This window comes from Manis javanica, chromosome 4 (genome assembly GCF_040802235.1).
Source record: "Manis javanica isolate MJ-LG chromosome 4, MJ_LKY, whole genome shotgun sequence".
Classification (NCBI taxonomy): Eukaryota; Metazoa; Chordata; class Mammalia; order Pholidota; family Manidae; genus Manis; species Manis javanica.
Window position 1 is genome coordinate 124,317,220 of NC_133159.1, and position 22,870 is coordinate 124,340,089.

A 22,870-nucleotide genomic window follows, 5' to 3' on the forward strand; every position below is an offset into this window, starting at 1 on the left:
TCTCACTTTTTCAAAAAGAAGAGAGAAGAAACAAAATGTGAGCGAGAACTGGTGCCTCCCGCACCTCCTCCCATGCTTGCTCTCCCAAGAAGGAGCCGCCACCCAGGAGTCACTCCTTTGCACTCCTGCCCACATACTGTACGTAGGTGGGTCCAGTCCACATAGGAAAGGGCTTCATGGCCGTACATTTTATATGAGTTGCATCATCTTATATTGGGATTGGCTCTTCAAAAGAGGTCAGACTGTTTTTTCCCCTCAATTTTTTTTTACTGTGGTAATACACACAAGCAGCTCTGGGGACCTTATGGCTGGTGGCTCTGAGCATCTTTCAGACCCGGGAAGGCCGTCACCCAAGCATGAGGGTTTGGAGGAGAGTGTGCTCCCCAAGTTTAAGGAGTAGGAAGTCTGGGTGGACCCCCAACCACCTTGCAGAGCTGGATCATTACAGAACCACTGGCAGTAAGTCCAAAGGAAAACAGAAACCTTATGACAATCTTCACACAGGTGTTCCTGTCAGTCGTACCCAAGACTTCACATTTTTGAAGTCAAGGTCACTTCTCAGACCTTCTCTTCCTTGACCCATCGTCAGCACTGGACACAATCACCTCCCCCTTCAAACACTGTCTTTCTATGACCCCTGGGACACTACCACCTGGCCACACCTTTCCAATCTCTTTGCTGATTCCTATTCAAGTTTCCAACCTCTAAATGTTGGGGCACAGTCCTCAAATATTCTGCTGCCCACACTCATCTCTTAGGTGACCTCATTCCATTGCATGTCTGGAAGTACCACCTACTGTGAAAATCCCAAATGTATAACCTAAGCCTAAATCTGTCCCCTGGACATACCTCCAGCTAATCAAAGCCATCATCATTGCTTACCTGGATCACTACTGCAAAAGTCTCCACTGGCCTCCCTACTTCCATCTACAACCTATTCACTATGTAGATATTCATGAAAGTCCAATCATGCCTTTTCTCTCCTCAGAACCCTTCAAGGATTACTTTCTCATTTAGAATAAAAGCCAAGGTTCTGACTCTGTCTGCAAGGTAGAGAGGCCCTCCACCACCTCTCTAACCTCATTTATTACTCATCGCACCCCTGCCAGTCTGCTCCAGTGCACTCGCCTCCTTGCTGCTCCTGAGAACACCAAGCTCACTCTGCCTCAGGACCTTTGCACGTTGCCAGTGGCTTTGCCTGGAACTTCTGTCCCTCCCACACATCCCCATCACTTCCTCTGGGCAGCCACTCAGGGATCAGCTTTTCACCAGTACTTTCTCTGATTACCCTACATAAAATGAGAGTGACTTATTCTCGGTTTGCCTCCTTCCCTGTCTCTCATGACAGACACTTGGGATGCGGCACCCAGGTTTCTCTTCAGTGAGGGACTTGTTGCCCCAGCTGCCTGCAGTGCAGTCAGCAGATAGCCAGCTGTCAGCCCCTTCAGGGATCGCCTCAGTTAGAGACATGGCCCCAAGCATGCAGAGAAAGCACTAGGCCATTGCATTAAAACCCCAGGTGCCCACCTGTGCAGACTGACTGCCTTTGCTTCCTGTGAATGGGAGAAGGTGCATGAGTCTGTCATTGGTGTCAGCTGGTGGGGGACAGTTTCACTCAAGGGAACTCTGATACAAAGTGGAAAATGAAAATCTTCTATGACTGGGACTTTGAGCTTTACCTGTTGTCCACTTCTGGAAGACCTGCGTTACAGGTCTACATTGACATATTAGCAGTTGGCAAATGGGTTGGCCAAGTGGTCAGAGACTATGGAAAAAAAATCAGTAACATGAAAATCTGGGGAATAGGTGTGTGGACGTTCTCTTGCAATGACACTGAGTATGAAGATACTTGGTCCCGTGAGCATGTCCTCCAGAAACTCAGCATTGCACAGGAGCTCTTATTAATCAGGTGGGCACCAAACCCCCCATGCTATTGCTGTTGGTTGGCCTCCCCCCCAGCCTGCCCCAGGCTTGCTCGAAGTGACCATGGATTATCAGAGACTGAAAAGAGCCATCAAGGTATTTCTCTCTGCTTTGACCCTTTATCGTTGTTGGCATTAGCTGTGAATTTCCATGACTATGGAACTTGCTGGATGCCCTCCATCCCCACTGGGTGGCAGTAACTCTTTCCATTCCTTGTCCCTTGGGTAGGTAACAGTCTCCATTGCTGCTGGTCTCTGGGTGCCTCACCAGCCCTTGTGTGTTTCCTTAACCCTTTCAAGCCGGGTGAGTGGTCTTTCCATTGAAGTCTCCTCATTGGAACCATCCAGGAAGATTCTGTGTCCTGCCTGGACACGAACTGAGTCTCTGCCTTTTGTTTTTCTCTTATAGGACTTATCACCTTCTGACATACTACATGGTTACATCCTTGTGGGTTTTTTGTCCATTTCCCAATACTAAGAGGCCATAAACTCCATGGGGGCAGGTACCATCTTTATTTCATTCACTGTTGTGTTCCTCACTCTTAGAACACTGCCTGGCTCATAATAGCTGAGTAATAAATTACGGTTGAAAAATCAATTTCAAAATCAATGAATGATATCTACAGACAGCTTGAATCATCTTCTGGCAACATTAAGCTGAAACCTGGGGATGTTTACTAGCCTTTAGGTGGAATTTTGTCCAGTGATTCACTGTTTACAGCAGCATCGAAAACCATATCTAGATGGTCTGCATGATGGTATAGAAGCAGCGGATGATTGGTTCACACACTTGGGCAGGGATAAACATTGTCGTCTGCATCTATGACACAAAGAGACTGCTCATGGTGACTGCAGGGGACCCAGATAACTTCTCTTTTATAAAGGATCGTGGTGCGGGCTTATCTTCAGATAGAGAACTTGTAAATTGTCGGATCGCAGCGGCCACACTGAGTATGACTAAAGACCTTCCGTACTGCCCGCGCCGTTCTCGGCATGCAGACGTTACAGCGCTGATGACATTTTACACCTCCCACTGGAAGATGCTCCTTTAAAAAAACGCTCATTGAAGTTTCCTCATTAATAATTTCAATGAACAGTTTTATTTAAACATACCGCCAGCCCTCCCTGTGGGTGTGGGGTGAAACATCAGGGACCTAATTCAAGAGTCCTTGCCGCTAAGGTAGTGGGCTCCACTTTATTTTTACCTCCTCATTTTACATTTTAAGTCCATGTCTTTAGAACTGAAGATAATCAGAGCCAAAATTTCTGATTTTGGTCAATAATAATAATCATATCAATTATATTACTATATAATATTATTATATTATCCTCTCTAAATGAGATGGAAAAAATCGCATTATTTTTATTAACATAACATTTTATTAACATAATTATTACATTATTAACAGTAATATAATTAAGAGAATATATTAATATGACAACATTAATGTAACTAATATAATAATTTTAGTAATATATTATTGTATTACAATAATATAATAATCATGTTTTTAATATAATAATGATAAAAGGCCAATAAGTTCACATTAAAATAGTGCTTCTGTCACCCAAGCTCTGTGGGTTTATAACAGCACTATTTGTAATAGCTGCATATGGGAAACTACACAAGCACCCACTCTCAGAGGAATAAATTAAAAATGTGAAGTATATTCACACAATCAAAATTAGTGATCTCCCCAGTCACACCAGATGGATGAACCTCACAAACATTTGTTCAGACACGTGGTAACAACTTTGTGCATCTATTAAAATAAAATTTTTTTTAAAGTACAGGTAAAATTAAAATATGCTTTTAGAAGTTAGAGAGCAGTCACCCTTAAAGGCTGAGAAAAGACTGCTGGGGGCATGTCAACAAAGCTGTGTTTCATGATCTGGGTGCTGGTTGCATGGGTATGTTCAGTTTATGGAAGCTCTACACTTACGGTATGTGCATATTTCGATACGTATATTCGTTGTCAATAAAAAGCTGGGTTTTGTTTAAGATTCCTGGTCATCTTCATTTCTAAGGAAGAAATACCATTTCATCACTTGCACAGCTGGGGCCCAGCACTTTGCCTGCTTCCTGACCAACCCAAGGAGCCTTATCACACAAATTAGGACATCCCTGTGATTGCTCCTCAGTTTTTGAGGGTTTCAGTACTTGAAATGGGTTTTCATTTTTATGTCCCTCCATGGCTAATCCTACTGAGTTCCCTTATGCGATTAAAATTTTAACATTTAGGATAAATTCTTAGTATTCTTAATCATGAAAGATAACAATAGCTACTTTCTCATAAGCCAGGGTCTGTTGCTAGGTTAATATGCGGTATCTCGTTTTGTCCTCCCAACAGTCCTGCAAAATAAGACCACTGAGCCCATTTTACAGAGGAGGAAGCTAAGGCTCAGAGAGGTGGAGTACCTTGGCTAATGAGAAACATGCCCGAAATTCTGCTCTAATAGTTCATGTCCCGCTTCCAAGTGGTTCATTCTGCAACAGACTCCATTTTGGTGAGCAGTTTTTCTATGCTTTTAAAAGAGGCCAAATGGCTCGCAGCCATGCTGGTCTGAGCTAACTGGAGGCTGCCTGATATGAGGCTCACAAGAGCTGAAGGGGAGGATGTTTGTGCTGAAAAATCCCAGGTCCTGGTCCCTAATGCCCAGCCCTAAACTGCAGAGGAAACCCCTAATTGTCAGGCAAGCCAGAGTGCTTTAAAAGTCTTGGCAAGAACTCTGAAATCTGACCCAGCCAGCATGTGTCCCTGAATATCATAGTAGACACTATATTTATCCTGAAAAGCCCTTTAGAGCACTGAGAGCTATAAATAGTCAGTAGGGCCCAAGCAAGTGGCCTTAACACATGGATTTCCTTCCAAAAATGCAGACCCATTTTAATTAAATTTGTGATTAACCTTTGGGAGGGCAGGCCCCTGGCTTCAGTTTGCTTTTGGAGACACCGTGAGTAATTTCCTATTCATTGGACATTTGGGGATTAGCACACCCTCCGGGTGTTCAGCTGGCAGCAGCTCCCTGGCCAGGACGCTCCGGGCTCCATGCACGAGGGAATGCACCTTGCAGTCTTGGGCGTCCCCCAGCCCCTTGTCTCTTTGCAAAGCTGATTCCTTGCTACCATTTTCCCTCAGACCAAGATGGGAGTCTCAGCTGTGCTCATGCTGCCCCTGCTGCTCTTGGGCATCAGCGGCCTTCTCTTCATCTACCAAGAGGTGTCCAGGCTGTGGTCAAAGTCAGCTGTGCAGAACAAAGTGGTGGTGATCACCGATGCCATCTCGGGACTGGGCAAGGGTAAGCTGGCTTTGCCCCCACTTGTGCAGACCCCGGAGAGGTGGGAGGGGGCCAGGGCTGTGTTCCTCCCTCGCGTCTGTCATTACTCAGCAAGTGTCTTCTCTTTGGGAGGCTGCAGCTTCCTTTCCTGAGAAATGAGGGCATTGGAACATCTGGGCTTGCAAACGCATGGCCTCCGTGCCACCGCCGGACTTTAGGGGTGATCTGTTTTGCCTTCCTGGGGTTTCCAGGAATCCTGAAACACACAGCCCACAGCTGGGGTGGGGTCCTAATGATAAACCCAGATGTGGGAGCTGGGTTCAGTTCCTGGCTCCACCACTTACTAGCCGGTGACAGCACTTGTTAGCTTTGGGTTTCTCATCTGTGACGCAAGGGTATTAGTTGTCTCTGCTTCATAAGGTTGTTGTGAGGACCAAGTGAAAGAATAGATGGAAAGCACTTAGAAGCACTCAAGTGTTAGTGATGGTATAATGATGAGCAAATTAAGGCAGAGCATGTACCCTCCAGCACGACACCAGCCCACTGATCCCTATTTATCATACTTACTGCAATTCTCTCAGCCCTATCACCTCCTGTCTTGAAGGCATTTATGTCTGCAACCCCTGAGGTAGATGGTCTCAGAGAGCCCTTCTGCGGGTAGCATCTGTGACATGAGAGGTAGTAAACATCCTTAGGTCTGTAAGATTCTGCTCTATCATTCCTAGCAATGGTAGTGCAGCCCCATATCTTATTTGGCTGTGTGGTAGTTCTTGCTGTGGCTTTGTTACTTTTAATCCAACATAGAAGCCACACAGCCAAACATTCATTAGGTCACCCAATGAGTGTCCACTACATCCCAGGCATTGAGATGTGCCCTGGGGGGCTGAGTGCCACCTCCGGGTGCTGCCCTCATGAGAACATTTGTGACCTTAAGTCTGGGAATTTTCTTGGGCGTCCTGGTGGGAGCTAACCTGTGCACTTTGAGGATGGGTTTAATTCAGTGGATGACCAGCTGAGGTTTGCTGTGTAAGGTGAGGCAGATAAACGAGGTTCTCTGTGCAGCCCCAGCTGAGCCCCAGAAGCAGTTCCCAAGGAGGACATCCTGCAGCATGAGACTCAGGGCTCAGATGGGAAGTGCCCAAACTCCAGAAACAAGCTAGGACACATTTGTCAATCAGACCAGAAACACCACCACAGGGAGTAGCTGCTGTCCTGGGGCAATAGAGCAGACATCCAGCCAGAGACACCCAGAGCCCATCTTTGGTAAAACCTATTCTTCCAATCAAACATGCTTATCTAGCATCAGGCTGGCTGCTAACATGAGACCCCTTTACTGTGAAGCTTCCTCTGCCACCATAACGGCTACTTCTTCTTGGATAGGCCGTGAGGAGCTGGCTCTGGGCTCCACGGCCCCTGGTATGAACACACCACTCTGAGAGCATGTCTCACACTGTCTGGTTCTGTGTGTTCTCTGCTGGCCTGCTAGACACAGGCTCCTCTGTGCTGGTGCCTATATTTCATTTGCTCTGGTGTCCCCAGCACCGAGCTCAAAGCCTGGCATGTATAGTAAGCACACAAAGATGCTTATTTCATAAATAGTCTAACAGTGACCATCTGATGAAGGAAGGCACTCATTCGGTTAAGTGTTGTACACTTGCTTCATTGATTTCTACCTGGATTCTAATACGATCAGAAAAAACACACTGTATTATTTCAATTCTTTTCAATTTGTTGAGGTGTGTTTAATGGCCCAGGGTGTGGACTCTCCTGCTGAAGGATCCACGGGGGCTTGAAAAGAAGGTGCATTTCCCCTGTTGTTGGGTAGAACGTCCTACAAATGTCAATGAGGGCCTGTTGGTGGGGGAGGGGGAGGCTCATTATTCTATATCCTCCCTGAGCTTCAGTCTGACTCCCTGGCACCACTGTTCTGTCTGTTGTCAGGAGATGCATATTTGTTCCAATTATAGTCACATTCTGTATATAAATCAAGTGCCCAGGAAATACACCTCAGGGGCAAAATGGCATCTTCAGAGTAACATGGTCTAGTCTCTGTCTTGCCTAATGTCATTGTTCTTCTTCACTGTATCTTATAGACCCACCCTGGAAAGAAATGCAAAGCAGAAAAAAATAAAGTCCAGCTATGCAGAAGTAACTTGAGAAGCTGGGCATGAGTGACCTTAAATAAATGCCCAGCCAAAACTCACTGCTGACCACAGTGATTCCAGGTTCCAGCTGCACCATTTCTGAGGTCCCAGGCAGGGCAAAAGTGAGGGCCCTGCATGGATGGCTCTGTGCTGCCTGTAGCTGCACCCTGGTCCCACGGAACCTGACTGAACCTCGTGGGTAGCACAGGATAGCAGGGAGGAGCCCAGCACCAAGCTATTTACTAGGGAAATCAGACAAAGATCAGGACCTCTATCTTTGCCCAAAGCCCATGCAACTCAGCCAAGTTGGGAAATGGGTCACCTAGGGCCCATTGTGTCTGCAGTGAGAGTGACTCTCAAAATGCTTGGCCATTGCCCATGAACTGCTTTAGAGGGCACAGATGCCTGCCTGGGCTTCATCACCTCTAGATGCAGTTTTTCACCTTTACATATTTCTGAAATTAAGCAGATTGTCTGTCACCCAACGGCATCTTACAATATGCACAGGCATTTTACTATCTCTGGAATCGGGAAGCACCTAACACTCTGATGACATCTTAGACTTGGGGAAACATGGAAGGAAGGGCTCAATTTTTGTTTTCTGCATGAAAAAGAAAAGGTTTGGTACCAACATTCTTGGCACAAGATAAATGCTGTGCTGAACTGAGCGATAGACAATGAAAATAAGAACACCTGAGTATAGTGCCTGGCGTTCACAGAAAGGGCGTATTTGGGAGTGAGCCCTCAGGCCTGCTGTGCCAGAGCAGTGATGCACCACTGGGCTCACCCAGGAAAGGCAGGTGTGAGGCAAGAAGAGGGGAAACAGTGATGGTAAATACACTCCCAACTGCCTCTCCCAAGGAGGTCAAGGCCCCAGGCCCCTCACTTTCCCCAGGATCTCAGCTAGTGTATGTGCCTGTCTTCATGCAAGGGAGGGTAAGAGTGGACAGCAATACCCCCCTCCCCAAACACACTCCTTTCTCAGCAGTGGTGTGGGGCCAAGAGGCAGACTAGTGCAGAGAACAAGGCACCCTGACAGGGAATCCCTGCTTGGGGACACTTCCTGGCTTTGCCTGTCCCCAGCAGGGGGACGCTGGGTGAATCACTTCAACTCGCTGAACCTCTGGTTTGTAAAGCACGGCCACCGAGGGTGCCCCACACCCAGCGTGGCTGCCACTCTGACAGCTGGAATGTGGAAAGGCCAGGCTTTCTCCCGCCAGAGGATGTTTCTTTGAGTGAATTCTGCTATTATAAAAGCCATCGATATTTTAAAAAGATTTTTCAACTAAAAAGAACATAAAACACACCTAGAACCCACCCACTCGGGCGCCCTTCATCCTGCTTCCTTTCAGCTCCCATATGATGCTTACGTGGGTAACCAGCAGTGAGCAAGCCCAGATCAGGGCGTGGGGAGACGGCCTACCTCACCCTCTCAAATTCACTCCGAGGGCAGTCTTCGTTTGCATCTTGATTTGAAAATAAGGAATGAGTAGTCATGATTTTTCTGATTACTATTAGATTATACAAACTAGTCATGATAAGTCCCAAAACATAACATTGATTCAGCAGTTGGGAAGCCTCGTCCAGTCCTGTGGATGTGTCAGTTTCCTTTGAGATTAAAGCTCCTTTCTCCCTCCCGGTTCCTCCCCCAGCTGGGCATGGTGCCCACCGCTTGCTGCTCCTTCTGACCCCCCTGGGGGTGGAGAGGTGGGACAAAGCAGGAGAAACCCTGCCTTACCCGACACTCTTATAAGATGACTTCAAGCTCCACAGCCTGGCACGTGTTTAAAACCGAGTCTGATGCTTTCCCTTGTGGGCAGTTTTGCTGGTTCTCAGAGGCCTTTGCAGGGACTGCTCGTTCGCCCTGTCTGTGAAGTGTGGCACCACCTTGCTCAGTCCCGGCTTGGCTCCTGGTTTGGGGGCAGTCTACTGCACCTACGCCCTCTGTTTTAGCATCTCACCGACCTTCTAAGAGGTCCTCAGGCAGAATTCAAAGAGCCTCCAACCAATGCATGGCTTCCCTGAGGCCTCCAGTGGTGTGGTGGGCTCTTCAGAGCAGGGACGGGTCCCCTCTGCTCTGGCCCGTCAGGTTTCCCAGGTGGCACTCAACATCAGCTTGGGCCCCCGGCTGCAGGGAACTCATGGTATGCTGCACACATGGCGCCCCGGCTCCCTTCTCTCTAGGATGGACATACTGGGCAAAAACCTACCTAACAGTTCTCTCCCTACCAAAAATCCCCTCCTTCAAAGTGCTCCCTTCCTCTTCCTTGATCCATTTGTGTCCTATTTTGGCGTAAAGGGTATTGAACTTCATAAAACAGGGTTTTAGTTATTTCCTCTGAAAATTTGCATCTTGGGCTGGCAACTAACTTTGGGATTTTATATCTATTTGATCTTGATGCCTGTCAAACTGTCAATTTTAAATCCTGTTACATATGCACATGTACAGTTAACTTCTAATTATACACACACACAGAGGTAAGTGTTACAGCATTGTATTAGACACTGTTTTGAATTTTTTTAATCTTACTATATTGTGAACTTCTTCCCATGTCAGTAGACCCATTTCTGCAACATCATTTTTAAAGTCTTCAAAATACTCAATATAGATTTACCACTTAATCAAACTGCTATAATATTGGACATTTACAGTCATCTCCAACTCTTCGCTATTATAATAGTATTGAGATAAACAATATTATAACTATGTCCATACAGACATTCTTAATTATCTCATTAAGATGAATGTCCATAAATGAAGTAACTCAGCCAAAGTCCATACTTATAAGGACACTATCAAATTTTTGTTCCTGAAGATCATGGCAATTTACCCTACCACCAGGAGTGAATGCGTGACTATTACCAATTTTGTTTTTGATTATCTTAGAGATTAAAATTAATGTCATGTTTTAAACCGCATTTCTTTATTATTGGCATTGGCAATTCATCTTCTGTATATTAGCTCCTTGCTCACGTTGCTCACTGATATCCTATTCTTTATTAGGGTCTTTATCTTATTTTCTTATTGATTATAAGAGATCTTGGCAGATCAAATAAACTAACCCTTTTCTGATACATGTATCACAAATAGTTCCCTCAATTTATCTTGCTCTTAATTTTATATATATTTTCTGCTGTAAAGATGGTATTTTTAGAGAAAAAAATCTAGAAGTCATTTCTGTTGTGATTTCTTCTTTCAGTCTCATGCTTAAAAGATCTTTCCCCAAAGCAAGGTTTTGTATTCATCAACTTTTTCTGTTTTTTACACATAACTATTTAACATTTTGGTATACTGCCTCTTGATTTTTTCTTATCCTCAAAAAAAATTACCCAGTAGTCCAAAAAACTACTTTTTAAATAATACATTCTTTTCCCATTGATTCAATAAGCTGCCTTATCGCCCACCACCCATTTCTAGACTCTGTGAGACCTCCCATCTCTCAGCCCTCTACTTTCTTTCTCTTGCAGCCCCTGCTCCTTCATTCCTTCTCCTAACTGGTTTAGACTGCACAGTCCAGCACCCTAAACTTACTCTCCCTCTAATGCCACAAGACTTAAAAAAAAAATTGCCCTTGATGTTGAATTTGGTTTCTGGACATAGCCAAAAATAATTCAGAACTAAGTCTGGTATTCTCTCTACCCCTACCAGGCTTTTGAGCCTTGCAAAAGAAAATCGCACAACCCTAAGAACACTTTAAGCCACTGCATTCAGGATATCCAGCCCCCAGTGGGCACCCAATGCTGTGTAGCTCTCCTTTGGCATCTGGTCAGTCCATGCCCATGACTGCCTGGTATAAAATGGGACAGTAATAGGTAAGCACCCCCGCCATCCCCCCCATCAATAATAAGTGGTGGTGGTGCCCTCCCCAGATCCCTGTGCCTGACGAGTTTGTCCAACCCCCCAGGTGCTGTGAGTGCTGGCAACATTGCTCACAGACTTGCCCTCTGCCAGGGGAAACTTCCTGGCCCAGGATTTACACCCCGAACAGGGAGGCAGTACGTACCCAATGACTGGATGATACAGGTTTAAAAACACCCAGGCCTCATACATCCAGGTGGCACAGCTCTGCAGCTGGGCTCACACTCCAGAGCCTTCCTTGGATGCAGCCAAGGCTAGCCTGTGCCTGAGGCCACACCCTCGCCTGGCACCTACCCTGTGGCCTTACTCCCTGGAGCACTCCCGCACTCCCACAGTAAATCCTGGCCACCTGGATCTCTGTATCTGTTTCTGCTTCTAGGGAATCCAACCTAAGACTACCTCATAAGGTCACCGTGAGAATTAATGAGTTAATATATGTAAATCTATTTCACAGCCCCAAGAACAAGGAAGTTCTAAAAACACATTAGCTTTTACTGTTCTTAAATATCAGTATTATTGCTACACGAGAATGCTATGTGTCTACTAGCCATTGCCCAGTTGAGAAAGCCCTATATTGGATGAGTTGGGAGTAGGTCCAAAATAAAGTTAACTGAACAGAGGCAGGTTTACTTTTTAAATAAAAAGAACCCTGGCTGGACTTTGATCCACAGAGAAAGCGTGAAAGAAGTGGATGATATTTGGTCTGAAAAACACATGGTGACAGTCTCTAATATTCTTAGGTTAAGAAATATTTAGGGGTTGGTCCTGGGGGGCGGGATGGACAGGGTCATCTTTCTGCCCAGTTTAAGGAAGAACGTACTACCATCAGAACTACCCATTGACGGAGGGCTGCTTTGCCTTATATGAGCTCCCCAGCCATGCTAAGGCCAAACATGAGAAAAAACTTCAGTGTTGGGAGGAGGAGGAACAAAATGATTCCCAAAGGACTTCATGGCCCTAAGACTTCTGAGTTGTTTGACTTCTTAAGAGAGGGGGGCTCCCCATCAGTGGCTCTATCCATACAGTACACCCTGCCCTCTTCCCTTCTTCCCTACAGAGTGTTCTCGGGTGTTCCACATGGGCGGGGCAAGGCTGGTGCTGTGCGGAAAGGACTGGGAGAGGCTCGAGATCCTGTATGATGCGTTGATCAGCGTGGCTGACCCCAGCAAGGTGAGGCCTTCTGGCAGTCAGCTGGGGGTGCTCTTGGGGACTCTTAGCCTTCATTAGTTGTTAAAGGGCAGCTCTTTGAGCAAGTGGGAGAAACTTGGTGATTGCTTTGGGGTAATATAAGGCAATGGTCTCACTAATCTTGACACAGGCATTTGTGCCAGTCATGAAGATTGACTTGTTTTGACCACTCATCATGCCAAAAATTTGTTCTCTAGCCAATGACGCTCCCCACCCACTACTCAGAGGATTCAGAAGATAGGGTATGTCATAGTATAGGCTCTGATTATAAACACATCTGTTTGATTTAAAAAATAATAATAACTTCAAATGATATTTCCTTCAAAGGAATCAGAGAAATGAAGTCCCCTTCTAAGAAGTCACCTGGGAGGTAAACACTTATTTCAACTGCTAGTTTTCAAAGCATTTCTGGGGTATTGTTTAGGGAATTGCCCTAGGAGCTCTCTTCAGAACTTAAAAAACAACAATAAAAACCTTTGTCCTTGATGTTGAATTTGGTTTTGAGAAATAGCCAAAACTAATTCAGAACCAAGTCTGGAATTTGAGGAAATGGAGGACACAGGACAGCACTGCATTCTCCAAGGTGTGTGTCTTGGGGTGTTCTTAGGTATTGAGTAAAAACAAGGTTCTGAGATCAATTGTGTGGGAAATTCTGAGTAAAGTGAAGTTTGTCTCGATGGTTTCTTTACCACAGGCCTTTTCAGAGCCTTTGATACGCTAATGTACATTGAGTATCTCGAAGAAGAACATATAACAGTTTGTGTTTCCCGAACAAATTTGACAGGGACCCTTCTTTTCAGGACTAGTGTTTGTCAAACATTAGAATTGCATTTACTATATGATATCACCCATTTTCCAATCTGTTCCCACCTCTAGACCATTACAGTCTTGATGACAGCAAGGGTCTAGAGCTGAATGCAATGCCTGGTGGATAAATGGTGTCCCAAAAATACTGTGCTGAGTATATGATTTTGGTCAAAAACAAAATGTGGCTACTAAGTACTGTGATGGGTTCTCTTGGGGCTTATAAGCAAATTTGGAAAGCGATTTCCAAAAAGGAGCTCATAAATGCTATAAGTACTGGCATCATCCCTGGAATCAGTGCACAGCCTTCACTGTGAAGGGCAATACACATTTAGATATATCAGTTCTGGCCCCTTGGACAAAGTTCAGAAGTATTACTGCATGTTTGGATTATTGTCGTTGCTGATACCCAAGATGGAATCTCCACCAGTTTCCGGTCTCCCAGAGTCATCTCTGTGTCTTCCTCATCATTTTTGGGGTAGTCATTCCATGGCTCTGAATTTCAAAAGGGATGCCTATTGGATTGAGGGGCCCCTAAGGTCTGTGAGAAGGAGGAATTTGCACACATGCCTTGACTCTCTCATTGGCTCAGCAGACATTTACCCCGAAGCTGGTTCTCTTGGACTTCTCAGACATCAGCTGTGTCCTGGATGTGGCCAAAGAGGTCCTGGACTGTTATGGCTGTGTGGACATCCTCATCAACAATGCCAGCATGAAGGTGAAGGGGCCTGCCCATAAGATATCTCTGGAGCTCGACAAAAAGATCATGGACGCCAATTACTTTGGGCCCATCACATTAACCAAAGGTCTCGTGAGTTTAACCTTCCCATGAATTTCTGGGCCACTGGCTGCTAGTACGGGTTCAGTTACATAGCCAGATGGTCACCCAGTTCTGGGTGGAGACTCCAGCCCTGCTGAAAAAAACCTCTTCCTATTTGGTGAATGCTTTCAGCATTCTGACTGATGAAAGATAGGGATTTTGAAAGTACATTACTAGTATATTCCAACCTCCCTCTCTGTGAATCCCTTTCCCCACCCAAGACCTGCCATTTACCACCCTCTTCTTATAGCCATGGCTACCTCTCCAATCCCATTCCACATCCCTGGACCATCCTTTGCATATATTTTGATATATCAACTTTGCAGTTGATCTTCCCCCAACCATGAGAGTTGATCAAAGGCAGCACTCCTTCAGAAATGAGAAAGAAAAAGCTTTATCCTCAAACCACAAGAGACCCAGCACACTGTTGATCCCTTTGCAGAAGTAGGGAAGTCAGGACAATGGTCCCCTTTAAAGGGTGACATGGTAGTTCCTGTGTGGAGATTTCTCATCACCAAGTTCAAATGCAGGTCTGAAGCCTGGGGGACTGGGGCTGGAGATGATATAGAACAGAACTAAAAGTTGAAGCCTTGCTCCCCAAAAAGGTTTTTCAATACAGAACCCTAAGCGTGAGAATATAAGCACGGGCAATTTCTACATTTAGGGCGTGGGTGCCCTTGCCAAGGCTGAGAAAGCATAATCATAGAGTTGCCTTCTGTACAGCCCAAATCTCCATGATAACGAGATTCTGAGTACAAGGATGGATGAAGGGGAAGACTACTGGGGGCAGAAAGATGACTTCCCAGAGGTTCTAAAATGGTACCGCAGAGGTAACAGTTTCCTCCCGCCGGTGCCTGTGGATACAGCAAGCAGGCCAGCCAAGGTGTGTCATTCAGTCCACCTCTTGAGGGTTCAGGCTCACTGGCATCAAAACGAAGGCTACAGAAAGCCAGGGGGAAAGGCCAGGACTAGCTTCTCTTCCTGCGTGATCCTCAAACTTGCTAGGACACCGGGGTCTCATCACTAGCTCTGAGCCTCAGTTTACTCATGTCTTAACATGCAGGGGCTGGATTTTATTGACCTTCTGAAAGTTTGTTTGTTTGTGTTTTGCCATATCCCGATTCCATCTGTACGCTTATTTACTTCCTATCACTCACTAAATTTCCTCCTTTTTAATGAATTCATTTTAGGAGGAAATCTTCACAATACTACCATAAATTAATTACCCTTTCCTTTTCAATAAATAGAAGAAAACTTGAAAACAAAGTAATAAGTTCTCTTAATGCAGAAGGCTGAAGTCTTTAATCTTTGTTAAATGATTCGCATGTGCAAAAGAGGTGGTAAACACACACAGAACCCACGTGATACCGCCTCCTAGAGGCGATGGGGGACTGAAAGGGGATCACCTTTCTCACCATGGAAAGCTGTGTCCCTTCATGCACATGGGGGGGTCATTTTAAATCACCCAGCAATTCACCAGTTGAGCCCAGTCCACTCTTAAGGAACACAGGATAAATGGTGGCTGGGGTTCATTCCACCGGCAGCCCCCTATAGTCTAATTACAGGGAGGTAGAGGAGCCCCACATGATGGAGGGGTCTGGGGATGGAGTCTACTGGCTGCCACCTGACTCGATCTCAGATTTGTAACCATAACTCATCGTCCTGTTTTCCAGTCCTGCTTCCCAACATGATCTCCCGGAGGACAGGCCAAATCGTGTTAGTGAATAACATCCAAGGGAAGTTTGGAATCCCGTTCCGTACAGCTTGTAAGTTGCTAAGACAATAACATTTCACCTCATCTTATATGTCTCATAAGATATGAGATGCTTGGTCTAGGAAGAAGCATATGGTTACATGGGGGATGAGGTCTGGAGATGAAATGATCTAGTGGGTTTTCTTTCATCTCTGCAGTTCTTAGTTTTGAGCACCTCTGGCATGCAGGTGACTGGGAGATGCTGAAAAGTAAAAGATAAGGTCCTGACCTCCAGGTGCTCACATCCCACAGGCAGTCAGGACATGCCGTGCTGAACGAGATCAATGCCAGCTGAAGGTCCCACTCCTGACATGGGGGCATAGCCCCCTAGCTCGAATGTCCCTTCAGCCATAAAGGACAGGAAAGATTACAGCCAGGAAAGAAAAAATGTGTGTACATCACAAAAGAGGGATGGAGGGGTTCTGAGGAAGAAAGAGGGAGAAAAGGAAAGAGGCAGAATTCCAGGAGAGATGAGAGAGAGACTTGCAAAGGTGAGCATCCTTCAACAAGCCCGAGGAGGAAAGGGACTTCTCTGTGTATGTTAGTAGGATCCAATTGGGAAAATTCTGGAGATATTCCCATCTCCCGTGAGGTAGGATCTTGTAGGGTGGACAGCGTGCCTTATATACTTCTTTATTGCCCACAGTACCCCACACAAAATAGGACCTCAGTAAATGTATGATGGGTGGAAGGGCGAGAGGGAGAGAGGGAGGAATGAAAAATGGGTTTGTCCCCTGTCTCGGTCTGCTCGAGTTGCCATAACAAAATACTGTAGACCAGGGGGCTTAAACAGCAGAATTTATCTTCTCACAGCTCTAGAGGCTGGAAGTCCAAGATCAAGCTGCCAGCAGGATTGATTTCTCCTGAGGCCTCTCCTTGGCCTGCACACAGCCTTTTCCCAGTGTCCTCACATGGTCTTCCCTCTGTGCAGCTCTTTCTGTGCCCAAATTTCCTCTTCTTATAAGGACAGCAGTCAGTTTGGATGAGAGCCCACCCTCATGGCCTCATTTAAAAATAACCACACCTTTAAAGGTCCTTATCTCCAAATACAGTCACATTCTGAGATACTGGGGTTAGGACTTTAACATATGAACTTTTTTTGGAGGGGGGGCAGAATTCACTCCAAAGTATCTCCTAACAGTGTTTACTTTCCTTTCTCCATTTGCACTAATTAGATTAAGCCTAAGGTGCTGTGAGGCTCTGCTGTACAAATGAAAGACTTTATTACTCTGTGTAGCACTCTCAGTGGGATGGCAGGTTCCGCAGGCACCACTGTTCCATGCTGTCACTCAGGGAAGCCAGAGTCATGCCAAATTATTGCCTTGGCATCATTTTCCACATGGTCATAGGTCATTCTGGCTCTGGCTGGCAAGAAGAGGGCAGAGGGCATCAGGGAGGTGCCCAATGTCTGAAGCCCCAGGCCAGGAGTTAGTACCTGTCACCTGCTCACAGCTTGTTGATGAGCAGTCAGTCACTGGCTTCCACTTAGCTGCAAGGGATGCTGGAAGCACAGCCTACCTGTGGGCCCTGGAGGGAGAGAAGAATGGAGCTTGGTCCACACATGGCAGTCTGCTGTCCCTCACTTCCCTCTCTTCCCCAGTCCGTTTATGAAGCTCACCACTGTTCCTGCCGTGTGCATGCATCTTATTTCTCCAGGTATATTATTTCCAGGAGTTGGATTACTTGTCACTTTCCTTGTGCCATGCCTTCATTCATTCAACAAGCAGCAATCAAATGCCTAAAGCCAGGTTCTGGGGACAGACAGCAGTGACAGGGTATGCTACAGCACAGGCCTACAACGGGCCCTTTGGTCACCAGCCAACATGGGGCCATTACAATGGTTCCTTGGAGCGCTTGTGAAACATGGACTGAGGGTGGAGAATTCTAACAAGGCTCTCTCCACCTGTTTAGCCATGTGTGTTCTGGCTTCCCTGCCACTGAGGAATCAAGGGGTGCAGGGTTTCCCACACACGTCAGTACTACAGGGAAGCCAACCCATGGTGGCCCCAGATTTTCTTATTCCGTAGGTCTGGTTTCTGGGGTCTGCCTGGGAGTGACTGGGGTCATCTGACTGCATGAGTGGGTCTCCTTCCACACCCAAAATAAATGCAGCCTCCCTGGCCACCCCAGCACCATTTAGGTGAGGAAGTGAGGGGCCTGCGTTCAGACCAGACACACAGGCTTAGAGGTGGGCTCGCACCTCTCCCGGCACTAACCACACCTTGTGGGAGTTCCTGCTAAACTGTGAGCTCCACAAGGGCTGTGTCACCCTGATCCCCTGTCTGCAGTGCCCTTCCTGAGGCCTGCCCAGAGCAGAGGCTTCACTGTTGAGTGATTGAAGGAACTGACAAGTTGGTATACAAATGAATAAACTGATAACCCTTTTTGTGTACTAACAGCTCTTTTGACATATAATTCACACACCATACAATTCACCCATTTAAAGTGTACAGTGCAATAGCTTTTAGTATATTCCCAGAGCTGTGCATCCATCATCACAGTCAACTGTAGAACACTTCCACTACCCCCAAAAGAAAACCCTGTACCCCTTAGCCATCACCCTCCCTCTTGTCTGCCTCCCCTAGTCCTAGGCAACCACTAATCTGCATTCTGTCTCTACAGATTTGCCTATTCTGGACATTTCATATAAGTAGAATCATACAATATATGGTCCTTTATTCCTAGCTTCTTTCACTGTGCACAATGTGTTCAAAGTTCATCCATGTTGTAGCATGTATCAGAGCTTCATTCTTTTTGATGGCTGAATAGTACTCCACTGCATGGATAGAACACATTCCTTTACCTGTTCATCAGTTGATGGACATTTGGGTTGTTTCTACTTGGGACTATTATGAATAATGCTGCTATGAAGATTTATGTAAAAGTTTCTGTGTGGACATATATTTTCATTTCTCTTGGGTATATGTACCTAAGAACAGAATTGTTGGGCCATGTGGTAACTATTTGTGGAATAGCCAGCTGTGATGTTTTTACCTTCCCACCCATGAGGCATGAGTTTCCAGTTTCTCCACTCCTTGCCAACTCTTGTTATTATCCATTTTTTTTATTCTAGTCACCCCAGTGGTTTGAAATGGTCTTTCAGTGTTTGATACGTACAGTCCTGATGGTGATAACCCTTTTCATTCAGGTGGGGTTGGTGTCACTGTGAACCAGATGGGAATCCTGACAGAGCACAGGGGACAGGAGGCCTGGATTCCAGCCACTTCTGGCTCTGCAGCCTGGGGCTGTTCACATAACCTCTGAGCTTCTTTTTCTTCATTATTCATAAAATGGGGCTAATAGCCTCTCTTTCTCTCTTCACTGAAACAGATTCAGTTAAGGGGACAGAATCTCACACAGGTGCAGAGAATATCAAATGCGACAATGTACCTAAACCAAGACAATGTATGTAAGCCCATGTTCCATGAACATACAACCTGGGGAGGTACAGTCTGGGGAGCCCAGCCTGGTTTGGTTTGCCCAGCGTGCTGGCAATTTCTGTTAAATTAGCTATTCGGCATTGTGTTATTGTGATTTTTATTAAGAAATATATATTTGGTCTTCACCCCATTTCTGGCACGGAGCTCCTAAAACCTTTGGAATTACCTAAGTGATGAGAACGATCAAGGAGTCTTTTGTCTGTTAAGGAGTTGACTTTAGGACCTTATCTAAGGATGGGGTTGGACACTAGGAGAACCAACCATGTGATCAGAAGGTTGGAACTCTTAGCCCCAGCTCCCTGACCTTGGAGGAGGGGAGAGGAGCTGGAGGTTCAATCAGTCCCAAAGGTCAATGATGTAATTAATCTTGCTAATATAATGAAGCCTCCATAAAAAACCAAGGGAGGGGCTTTGGAGAGCTCTGGGTTGGTGAGCACGTGGAGGGGCTGGGAGTGGGCTGTGCATGGATAAGGCAGGGAGCTCTGTGCGCTTCCCCACACCTTCCCCTGTGCAGCTCTCCCATCTGGCTTCCATCTGAGTTATGTCTTTTCATAATAAACCAGTGATCTAGTAGGTAAAGTGTTTCTCTGAGTTTTCTGAGCTGCTCTAGCAAATACATTAGACGTAAGAGGGGGTCACTGGAACCTCTGATCTATAGGTGGTTGGTCAGAAGCACAGGTAACACCCTGGACTTGTGATTGTCCTGAATTTGGGGGAGAGGCAGTCTTATGGGAGCCAAGCAGATGGAGCACATGCTTTCCCAGGTGCCATGACACGGTCTCTGGGTCTGCTTCTTTCCTGACTCCTTGTGTGGCCCGCCGAGGACAGATTTACTCTGGGCTCCTGCTGAAACCTGGAGGGATCATCAAAACCCTGACTACTTCTCAGAGGGTTTCCCCTGGCCCACTCTGCATGACGCGCTTCCTGTGTATCAGCTTGTTCAATCCTCACCTTGTACTCTCCTCATCTTACGGGTGAGGCATCTGGGCATGCAGCACCTGCATTCTTAGGCCTGCGGATGGTTTCCAAGGGCAGTTGTGTGTGTGGGGGGCAGGCATCCCACTCCTCACTAGCGCTTGGTGTGGTGTGTGGTGTGGTAGCAGAGACCAAGAAGTGCCCACCCACAGCTTCTCAAGACCTCCAACTGACACCCCTGATATGGGAAATTTGGGTTCACCATACCCCAGAAGTGGATCTGACTTCCCAAAGCTCTAAGGAATCCCCACACCATTCTTTTTGGAATTCCTGGACCAATTCCTGTTTACCCAAGCCACACGCTCCTCTATTCAAGTGAATTTGGTGAACAGCTTACATGGACAGGATCTCAGGAAATGAGAGAGGGGGTTCTGTGCTCTGTGCTCACCATGTCACCAGCTGGCCCCAGGATCTTGGAGAAATCACTCGGGTCCCAGCCTTCCTGGGAAGGAAGGGGAATGCTTGCTTGTGCCAGGTATTTTACATGCATTTTCTCATTTGATCTTCACAACAACTTGACAAAGCTGAGATTATCCCCATTTTAAAGTTAAGAAAACCGAGCCTCAGAAAGCTAAAGTGACTTGCCTAAGGTCACACAGTGGGCAAGTAGCTCACCGGGATTCCAATCCAACTCCTCCTCTGCCCACGGCTTCCCGAGGGCTCTCTGTCCTCACCTGCACAGCGAGGTCTGGCTGGTGACTCAGGAGGCCTCTTCCCACTGAGCTTGTAGGACTGTGCATGTAGGCCTCCTGTCTCCTCTGCTCCTACCGGGAGCAGGGCCGGCCCTGCCATGCCCATTGGCTGCTTTCTCTTGCAGACGCCGCCTCCAAGCACGCTGCGCTCGGCTTCTTTGACTGCCTGCGAGCCGAAGTGGAGGAATACGATGTTGTCGTCAGCACTGTGAGCCCGACTTTCATCCGGTCATACCACGTTTATCCAGGCCAAGGAAACTGGGAGGCCTCCATTTGGAAATGTGAGCTTTCAGGGAAGCCAGAGGTCCAGGGGCCTGGGAGGGCTCTAGAGGGCCTCTGGGGGGTGTGAGACAGCCTGCTTTCACTGGGCCAGGGGAGTGGTCCTGAAGCATGAGATTGGTGGCTGTAGGGCCCCTGAACCTGGTTAATAGCAGGGAGAGAGTCCCAAAATTTCAGTCCTGAGGCACCAGATAGAGAGAATCCCAACCTGCAACCAGCAGACCGAGGCCCAGCTGGGCTCACTCGCTCACAGGCTCTGTGATCATGGCCATGTGACTGTTTGTCTCTGGGCCAGGTGGAATAGCCAGGATTGGACCTTTTAGAAGGTTCCCTAGAAGACAGCACAGAGAGGAGATTGCTCATATTTGAAGCTTGCCTGTTACCTATTAAAGTTTCGAGCACAAGCAATTTCCTGGACCTCTGTGCCTCAGTTTCCCCTTTAGAAAACGTGGGAAGATGGTAATACCATCCTTGTAGAGTCACTGGGAGGACTGAAGGTTCTGGCTCATAGAGGGTTTGAAAGAGCAACCAGCACATAGTGAGTGCTCTGTAAATGCCTTTATTATTACGGTTCCAGAAATGCTCTAACGTGAGAGCTGCTACACCCTGCCCAAGGCTTTGTCCACATCAGGGTATCAAGATGGACGACAATGTGGGCAGGTGGTTCCAGGAGGTTCCTGACAAGCAGCTCTTCACAGCCATTATAAACAGCAGCCCCTTAATTCATCTGGAACCTTCTTATTGTCTAAGCTGTTTCTCATCCCTTCTACAGCTCATCGCCCCCCTACAAAGTCAGTAGAGCAGGAAACTACACCCACTCTGAAGACGGAGAAGCTGAGGTGCAGGGGGGCTAAGCGTGTCCCACGCAGCCTCAGGCTGGTGGACAGCTGGGTCGGTCTGAAGCGCACGACTCCAGGCGTGGCGCACACTCCCCTATCTTGGGGCACACATCAGGCTCTGCCGGCTGGCTCCGATGAGGCCATAACCGCCATGCTCCCTTGGGGGCTTTTCAGTTTTTTTCAGGAAGCTGACCTACGGGGTACATCCTGTGGACGTGGCGGAGGAGGTGATGCGCACTGTGAGACGGAAGAAGCAAGAGGTCTTCATGGCCAACCCCGTCCCCAAGGCCGCCGTGTACATCCGCACCTTCTTCCCAGAGTTTTTTTTCGCTGTGGTGGCCTGTGGGGTGAAGGAAAAACTCAGTGTCCCAGAGGAGAGTTAACTGCAGGGTCGCCCCCGATGGGAATAAAGTCTTTCCTGGCAGGAGCTGGATCTTCCTTCCTCTCCCCTGGCGACCCCACACAAGCCACCCCCTAACCTGCCCTCTCCCTGGGGGACATGCCCACCATCCCAGTGAGGATGGCCTGAAGTCCAGGTGTCTCCCACTCGACAGTCTCAGGACACATTTCCAGAAGGTTCTCCACTCCACAGAGTAACAACTGAGCAGAACAACAGGAACCCTGTTGGGTGTACCCCTTACGTGCACACACACACACACACACACACGCACACCATGCCATCCGTCTGCTCAGGAACCACTCAGAAAACCACCTCCACTTTATACCAGGGAGACGCCCGCATCAGCCTCCAGCAGCAGAAGCAGGACTTGGCAACCCTTCCAGGCAGTGACTGCCAAATAGAAATTCCTGTGATGGCGGAAATATTCTATAATCTGCATTGTCCAGTATGGCAGCCACTAGCCACATGTAGCAGTC

The 22,870-nt window shown here is 47.0% G+C and overlaps 1 protein-coding gene across 2 annotated transcripts; it reads left to right on the plus strand.

Annotated features, from left to right (window-relative positions):
* Positions 1 to 4,734: 4,734 nt before the first annotated feature.
* Positions 4,735 to 22,419, plus strand: DHRS7C (dehydrogenase/reductase 7C). 2 transcript variants are annotated; one of them, XM_037027142.2, is made up of 7 exons: positions 4,735 to 4,877; positions 5,063 to 5,222; positions 12,262 to 12,374; positions 13,789 to 14,002; positions 15,690 to 15,782; positions 21,002 to 21,157; positions 22,169 to 22,419. In XM_037027142.2, the coding sequence occupies exons 2-7, from the start codon at positions 5,069 to 5,071 to the stop codon at positions 22,375 to 22,377; spliced, it is 939 nt and encodes a 312-aa protein (XP_036883037.1). In that variant the 5' UTR covers positions 4,735 to 4,877; positions 5,063 to 5,068; the 3' UTR covers positions 22,378 to 22,419. The 2 variants fall into 2 exon arrangements, with proteins under 2 accessions (XP_036883037.1, XP_036883038.1); XM_037027143.2 differs by having other exon boundaries at positions 13,792 to 14,002.
* Positions 22,420 to 22,870: the final 451 nt, after the last annotated feature.